General features: G+C 49.0%; 1 protein-coding gene across 1 annotated transcript in view; it reads left to right on the top strand.

Annotated features, from left to right (window-relative positions):
* The first annotated feature begins 6,790 nt into the window (after window positions 1–6,790).
* The window catches only part of FSTL1 (follistatin like 1), a 51,995-nt gene continuing 50,014 nt past the window's right edge, over window positions 6,791–8,771 (top strand). The window contains exons 1-2 of the mRNA XM_040055556.1: window positions 6,791–6,918; window positions 7,017–7,076. Coding sequence (XP_039911490.1) covers window positions 6,916–6,918; window positions 7,017–7,076 — 63 coding nt within the window. The 5' untranslated portion in view covers window positions 6,791–6,915. The remainder of the gene's footprint in view (window positions 6,919–7,016; window positions 7,077–8,771) is intronic.

The following is an 8,771-nucleotide window of genomic DNA, read 5'->3' as shown; positions in this document are numbered from 1 at the left end:
TATACACCATCAGAACAGACATCCTGAATCTGTGTACAGAACATTACAGCAGTCTGTACTTTAAAAAGGCTGTTTCGACCTTTCCTTCAGGTCTCACAGACCCCTGGTGACTCACAGAGCTGCTGTTCCACACCCAATCCCCACTGACCCAGGAACAGCTCACATAGCTCAAACACATTTTGGGCAGCAAATTCCTGAACGCCTTCTAGCAAGTATCCCAGGCTCTACCACAGGCTGGGACAGATATCTATGTGTTTATGATCATGTTCTATGCTCACAGGTCACCCATCCTTAGGGGATGAGAACAGCAAAATTTTTCAGAGTGGGTAGGAGAATCTAAGAACCTCTGTCCTCTGGACCACAGAAGTGACCGGTGCAGTCTGTGAGGTTTTTGAATATGTATAATGTAAGGGTAAGGAGAAGGAAGCTACAAGACCTGAGTTTGATGTACTCTGACAGTCCTGTAGCATTTCTAAGAGAGAGGATCTGCTGCTGTGGCAACTGTTTGAATGCATTGGTGGCATCTTGGAGTGCACTCAATGTCTACTATCACACAGCTGCAGACAGATTATGCAGATTAGGGGACAACCTTAGACAGAACCACTCAGTGGAGGGTCACCTCAGCGGCCTCTGAGGCACCATATCTTGTAGGTGGATGGTGTGGTGTTGCGGCACACAAAAGCCTCTACACAAAATCTTCCCACACCTCAGGAGGTTCATTAGCTTTGTGTCCTTGCCCTTCCTAGAAGGGGCTGGCTGCACACACCCCAGCACCTCCTGTGACGTTCATATTAATCCTCGAAATGCCCACTGGCTCTTCCAGCACTTGGCTCTCTGACTTGGTAGCCAGGATCTGTAAGTCCCATAGCCAAGCCACAAGTGATGAGATTTGGCTGCTGAAGAGAGGGTGCAGCAGGATGGCAGGTGCTAGCACACCTCCCGGAATTTTTTCTGCATGCTTCATTCAAATGTTAAGGTTGCCCCTGCATGATGGCAGCAACTGAGAGGTGAGACAAGTGAACACTTGTGTTTTGTTGAGATATGATTGATAGATTATAATGGCCTCTGCCTGAGCTCAAGACATCCTGGGTTGATTTCCTGCTACATTCATGAGCACAAAGCCCCTACTGTTTTAGCCAATGGAGAAAGTCCTCTTAATTGTGTGAATCAGGATTTGGTGGTGGCAGATAGCCACTTGCTCTGCAGCAGTAGTCTGTTGGGGATAGGGTGCCTGGGTTATGGCATGGAATATGGCAGGGCCGAGTACATCATAGCTCAATGATGTAGAAACACAAAGTAGCTGAAATTTCATCCTGCCACAGAAAAGTCCTGTGTTTGACTCTACGCTCTGATAAAAACGACCTTAGCAACTCCTCAGTGAACTCGTCTGCAAAATGAGGGAGATAATGGGGAAGGAAGCAGAAGGCAGTGATGTTTATTTCCTCACTTTTGAAGAATAGTATCATATGTAACAGTTTGTGCTGTGAAGTGCATGTGACATTAGAAGGTGTGAAGTCAAGCTGGGACTCTGCCTTGCAGTGTTTCTTTATGGCAGTGTGTACCTGCATCCTGCTTTGTGATGCAGCATTACACATGAGGAAATCCATATTATGAATCGGATGGGCCCATTCAGCTGCCTATACAATGGACAACTCATCTCACCTTGATACTAGTCCCAAGACTTAATTTGCTAGGCTTCTGCAATTGTCCGTTTCATTATCAAACTCTCTCTGAGGGGCTTTTGAGGTCAGACTCAAATCCAACAAACTGAGGCAGTAGCACATAGGCTAGGAGCTCACAAAATAACTGTGGGTACAGATACCTTGCTAGTGACCCCCTCATTTGGATGAAATAAGGGGTTTGCTCGTTGAAGTGATAAGCCACATCTTCTCTGCACCAGGACAGATGTGCCAGACAGTCTCTATGAGCCAATCTCTGTGACAAGTCATCATCTACACAATGGTGGAAGCACACATCTGGCAGCTGGGATAGCTCTTACTCCCCATCAGGCTGAGGGGCAGCCTTGTAGATGATATTGGACTGCCTGGAACACTGTTTCCTTCATGCCAGTTGTTGCTCCACATGAATGAGACATGTTCTTCGTACATAAAGAATCACAGTAATCCTCACAGGCCCGTATCTCCAGATAACAGCTAATGGACTTGGCAGTTCTGGGATGTTTGGCCATGGTCTAGCAGCATCCTAGGGAGCACTTTCAGGGAATTGCATCAAACTGCTTTTGGATAGGTAGGACTTCTTTTGTGAGAGTGCTTTTAGTTTGAATATTGTGCCAAACTTAAACGACCAGACAAGTTTAATTGAATAATTCAGGTTGGAAGAGACCTCAGTCTATCCTCCTGCTCCAAATAGGGTCTATTCCCCAGGCTGAACAAGCCTTGTGCCCTCAGCCTCTTTACAAAGGACACGTGCAGGAGCAGAGTCAAAACCAAGAGTATTTAATTTGTCTGTGCTGCATCCTGGCCTGGCAGCAGTGGAGTGAACTGGCACGAGGGAAATGCTGAGACAGAAACATGCCACACTTCTGAGGATAGACTGACTGTTTCCACACTGAGGCTTTGAAACTGATTTTTCTTTCTTACACCGTGACTTGGATCTGAGTGTAGTTCAAGCCTGTGAGCATCAGGTTAGCCTTGGCCAGGCTGTGGCAAATGCAGGGTGGATATGGATATGGTTACACTGCAGCTCTGCACCCACTCCTGATGGGCATGGCTTACCTGGGTTATCGCACCTGGCTGCTGGGGCTGGATGAATTCTGTGAGGAAATGGTGCCTTTGGGAGTTTGTCTGAAATTAGAAAAGCTCATCTTGAATACAGGATACCAAGGATAAAGTTTAAGGGCAAAGTTGTCAAAGTATTTAGGCATTTTACTGCCCTAGCTAGTGGAATATCCAAAAGCCTATCAAATGCATTAACCATTAGAGAATGCATTTTATACAAACCACAAAAATAAAAAAGACAAAATAAAGACATCTACTGGGAAGAAAAAGAGGAGAAGGTATAGCACGTTATTACATCAGGTCTGAAATAGAGCTTTAAGGAATAGTGACTAGTACAAATACTGCAGCTGGAGCAGGAGCAAGAAATGAAGAAACCACAATGAGAAAGAAAATTACAAGAGCAATGGAATTAAGAAAAAAAAAAGCCAGAAGAATACAAAAAACCCTCTATATTTAACGAAGTGCCATCTGCAAAGTAGCCAAACTCCAGAAAAGTAGTTATGGACTCGAATCAGCACTTGCAGGTCAGGGGTACACTTGGAGAGGGCTGCTGCAGGCCTGAATTCTCAGAGAAGGTGGTGAGGTGTCCATGTGATCCAGGTGTTACAGCTCTGAGGACACTCACGCTGGCCTTGCGGTCATCCTAGAATTCATTTGGATCTGATGCTCATATCTATGAGAGTATAACCCTGCTCCAGGCTTTGCCCTCATGTCTTGCAGTCTTGGCCTGTGTCTGCTGTGAAAACCCAGGCAATCTCTTGGCGCTGGCAGTCTGGTCCATGAGAAGTCACTGCTCACATAGCTCAAGGCAACACAGATGTCTCCGGTGCCACATGAGCTGAGCCTTCTCAGCTACAACCTTAACAGGTTTGCCACTCAAAAATAATACCCTGCTTCTTAATTCCATAAAATAATGTTGCTGCAAATTTCCTGTTCTTCAGTGGGACAGACTGTTGTTCCGTCACGCAGGCAACGATTGTCCCATCATGAAGGCCGCTTGCCAAAAAACTTGGTTTCTTGAATTGTAACCCAAAACACAGTGCAGGCAGGGCAAGCACTGACTTCATCACACCAGTGAGCACAACCACTTCATCACAACCCAAGTGTGAGCACAACCCCATCCCTTAGGGCAGATGTTTCATATGGCAGGGGAAATGAGGAGCCACGAAGGATGTGGGTGGTGGATAGGAGTGAGGTAATGTGGAGAGAGTGATATCATGGTACAGCCACAAGTCTTGAGTGAGGGCTTAAGAAGTAATTTTTGGCGTGTTTAGCCTCATTTCCCAGGGAAACGAGGTTTACAGTATCATTTTGGGTGTATATGAGTGCAGCTGCTGTAATAAGGGAGAGACTGAGCCTTCAGAGTAACCCTCATGAGGCGCCAGACATCCAGGGGAGTGATCTTGACAGTGCCCCAAGAATGGAGAAAGCCTCTGCTGAAGCCTGCATTTTATTAAACACAGGAGAATGTATCCACCCATGAGATGTACACTTGCATGTGTCCAGGCTTCCCTTGATCTGCTTCTCAGGCAACAACTTGTTACTGAATTTCAGTTATGCAGCCACTTGGGGATGAGTATGTATCTCAAAATTTGCAATCCCATATGTATAACAAAGTGTTTGTTTTAGAAATATCAGTGACTGGAAAGTAAGCATCAGCAGAAATGAAATACTGGTATATGTAATAGAACAACATCTTCTCTGTAGAGCAATGATTCCCAATTTCTTTGGCCCACCAGAGCATTGCAGCCTTCAAAAATTCAGGCAAACATCGTTCACTCTTATAATGAAGCTTTTAGCTGAAAGCATTTTTATGATACTTTGGTTGTGTAGCCAGCAATGATGAATTACCTTAGCCATTATGGCCACAGCTTGAAAACACAACCGTAAATGCATTTGCTTTCCCCTTATTCTACTGCTTCTGATTCAAGCTGCATGTTTTGGGCCCATCAGAAAAGAGCAAAGATTCCCATCAGATTCATTTGTCATGTGCTCAGGTTGTACCAACTGTTCCTTTGCAGTTTACAGTTTTAAATGGTGAAAGTTTGGAATAAAAGTGAAAAGTTTGTTGGATATCCTGTATTTGATTATATGTGTGCCTTTGTACACAGCAATAAGGCTCTGGTGTCTGCACTGAGATAGTTTTGTCTTGTGCTCACCCTTTCCAATGCTTGTATGAGAGATGCTTTTTGGTTTTTACTTTTACCCTTTCCCACATGATAGAAACTAACTTGAAGAAATACATTTTCATGTATCCGAATGTCAACACAGAATGGGAGATTTAATCCTTGACTTTCTGTTCCATATTTAGTCCTTTGAGTACACAGAAGAAAAACCCATGCTCAGGGTGACCTACATAATCCAGCGCAGTGTCTAATCACACCTGCATGAGGAGGAGGCCCGTGGTACCAGGGAGGGAACGCGGGCACTGGGAGACTCCTGCTAGTGCTCTGTTCCAAAGACTGATACGAGTCACTTTTACTCTCTGGAAATAGAGAGCCTCCTCATGTAACACAGCTTCCACAGAGCTGAGTATCAAGGGCACAGAAAGTGATGAATCTTTTAAAATGTATTTATCATTTGCCATTTGTTTTTTTCTTATCGTGGCACTCACTTCAGGGTGACTCAGGGTGAGCTTCTCAAACTAGAGGCCAACTGATTTCAGCCATAACTATGCCTGTGCTGTATCATGAGGCAGGGCAATCAATGACTCCAAAACAAAGAGGTACATCATGAAAGGTGAGTTCAAAAAACCAAAAACCAAGCAATGAAAACCACATTGCTCAGCATCAGCAGTGAAATAAATAATTAGACATCTCTTCAGGACAGATTTATAGACTAGTGCCATTCACAGGCAGAAGCAGAACTTGCTGGGGAGGATGCTTTAAAAGTGCAAAATTAGCAACAGAAGTCCTAAAACCAAAACTGATTAAGGAAGCAGAGCCTGAGGAAGCACAGAAAAATGGCACAGCTGCCATAAACAGACCAGATGAGGGCTGATCTAGGTTAACTCTTCCCAGAGTTTTCTCCTTCCAGCAAGATGCTGGAATACTCTGGTCTTTGTGAATGAGGGTACTCATGCCTGCATCTCTCTTGGTGCCTGCATCTCTCTTGGTGCCTGCCTGCATTGAGGACACAGAATAAAGCAGGAAAAGAAGTTCATGGGCATGCTTGGTCAGAGTGGGATTGTATTTTAAAGCCAGGGGTGTCATTTTTGGTTACAACAAACCTCAAAACTCGAGGAAACGCCTTTGACAACTGGTGTCATAATGTTGCTTGCTGTGACACAGATTTCTGTATGTGCCCAAGGCAATGGGTCTCTTTGCATTGTCAGATCCTTCCTTCTAGCTACTGGAGGCTACTGAAATTCAGAGATCGAGATAAAACAAGAAGATCACAAGTATTTATACACAAATGAGCACCACCAGGCATTTCAGGTGGGATTTTGAGCCCCTGTGCTTGGCATGAAGTCCTGGCTGCCTGTTTTGCTTAGAGAAAATTTGGATCCTAACATATAGGGGTCTAAACCCTTATTTTTAAACCTGCCCATATCCCGACATGCGTGACACCTGTAGCTGCGGCCAGCACTCCAGTGGCCTCAGGGTTGGAGCATGGGGGGACAGCGGGTTGAGTCGGTGAGTGAGTCCCGCCTGTGGAGAAGCCACCTCGTGCCTCAGTTTCCCCATTTTTGCGACAATGTTGGGGGAGGCTGCGACCCCTCGGCGGGATGCTCTTGACCCGGCTGGCGGGCATCCGCGCCCCGGTACGGCTGTCGCCGCTCCTCCTGAACCCCCACGGGGGCAGGAGGGCTCGGGGAGCCTCCCCGGCCCCGTGCTCTGCCCGGCGGGGGTGCGAAGCCTGGCGGTGCGGGGCGGCAGCCGAGTCCCCTGGACGCCCCTCTGCCTCCCGCCGCCTTCAAAGGCCGCCGAGGTCGCCTGGGGCGCCGAGGGGCCGAGGCGGGAGGGACGGGGGCGCCGCCGAGGGGCGGCGGGGAGCGGGCGGGGGCCGGGGAGGAGTCGGCCCCGGGGCGGGGGTCGGGCCGGGCCGGGGGTGGAGCCGCGGGCCGGCGGGTCGGGGCGAGGGGGAGCCCTCCCCTTCCCTTCACGAGCGAGCCGGAGCCGAGAAAGGCGCCTCCGCAACTCCTCCTGCCCCGCCGGTGCCGCCCGCCGCCCGCAACATGGTGAGAGGGGTCGCCGGGCGGGAAGTTCGGCGGCGGCGGCCGCCCCGCCGGCCCCGGCCCGGCCCGCGCTCACCGCCTGCCCGCTCCCTCTCTTGCAGATCTGGAAAAGTCTCCCGCTGCTCTGCGCCCTGCTGGCCGCCGCCCGCCTGCGAGCCGAGGTAGGCTCGGGGCCCCGGCGGCGGGACGGGGAACGGGACGGGACGGGGTGGGGACGGCGGGGGCGCCTCGGCGCCCGCGGGGGAGCAGCCGCCACCGGGGAAAGTGGCAGCCGGGGCGGAGAGGGAAGTTGCGGGGCCGGCGGGCGCCTCGGTGGGAGCGAGGGGCTGTGTCCGTGCCGGGGCCGGAGCCCTGCATCCCGCCGCCGGGACGGGCTCTTCGGGGCGGCCCCCTTTCCTCCCTCCCTCCCTTCTTTTCTCCATCCCTCCCTCCCTCTCTCCCGCGCGCTCTTTCCCTCGCTCTTCTTTTCTTCCTTTCTTTCCCTGCAATGACATTGAAAACCTCTGAAAGCCCCCAGCTGCAGCCCCCCCGGCTCTGTTGACAGAAAACAAACGGTGCCTGCATTCCCGGTTGCGGCGGCCTCCCTAAAAAGTGAAGTCAGAAACAAAATATTTGATAATTACGGCAGGGGAAATGTGGAAGTGATTTGAGGAAAATGAACTCAAGCTGGGCTGGGAGGCCGAGCTTGCCTTCGGAGGAGAGCAGTCCCGCTCGGGGGGCAGCTCGTCTTTGCTCCCTGCATTTTTTCCTCCCTACATATTTCTCCCAGATGGCGAGACCCACCCTAGAGCCTCGCAGTTAGGTTCCATGGAAAAAAAAAAAAAGGGAAGGGGGGCGCAAAAAAGCATAAACACGTCTGGTTCCTTCTTTTTCTGCCTCGCACCCGTGGACTGTGCTGCCCGGGTTATGGTAAAGAGCGGGGTTTAGGATGGAGCCCGTCGCTGTTGCTCTCTCTCCCTGAGCAAAGCTCTTTGAGAACTCCCGGCACTCCCGGCAGCGGCCAGGTGAGGAACAGAAGTGAGACAGGATGGTTGTTAGCCAACACTGTTGAGCTCTGGTCGGTGCTGTCATGAAAACTAAGGGGAGTGGGACTGAGCTGTAGTATGGACCAGCATTTCACATCTGCCTGTACGTGATAATATTGTAATACACGTTCTTCCCAAAGCGTGACATACTTATGCAGTGAGCATTTCCCTGCATCCTCTCCAGCACTGCCCTGAAAAAGCCAAATCATGTTTATTCGTTTTCTTAGGAACCCTAAATGTAAACCTTTACTGGTTCTGCTTAATATACACCAACACCTCTGTAGGAAGAAGGTGCACAGTATCCATAAGAAAAATCGTAATAACAGCTAAATAATGATGATCTGAGTAAAGCCTTCTGGGATCAGTAACCCAGAGAAACAGCCAAAATATGTTTGGCCCTGCATTTGTGATTTCATTGGTGTCACTAACATTGTCGAAGTGCTAAATCCTGCTTTTTGCCTAATGTTCTCTAATTTGTAGTACCTGGATAGCTTCCCAGATGTAAGTACTGGCGTGTCTCTGTATCTCACCTGCAAACTGAAAGTAAGGAAAAATGTACAGCCCTCATGTTCAAGACTTGGTTTTAAAGGCCAGTTCATGCTTGAGTGAATAAATGAATTATTATGACTGGCTTCAGAGATGATGGTCCAAGTGGCAAACCAGTGAACGTTTTGGTTTGATTCCAGTCTAAGTTCAGCAAAACTTGAGACTGATGACTGAGGTCGGGGTCCGGTTTTAGGGAAAATGAACACTTTAGGCAACTTTTGTTTTGGGGTTCAGTTTGATTCCTCTTTGCTGGTAGCTGCCAAGCAGTGGATATCGGTTCAATCA

Source organism: Hirundo rustica, chromosome 2 (assembly GCF_015227805.2).
Source record: "Hirundo rustica isolate bHirRus1 chromosome 2, bHirRus1.pri.v3, whole genome shotgun sequence".
Lineage (NCBI taxonomy): Eukaryota > Metazoa > Chordata > Aves > Passeriformes > Hirundinidae > Hirundo > Hirundo rustica.
This window is presented reverse-complemented; position numbering and strand designations above follow the sequence as displayed.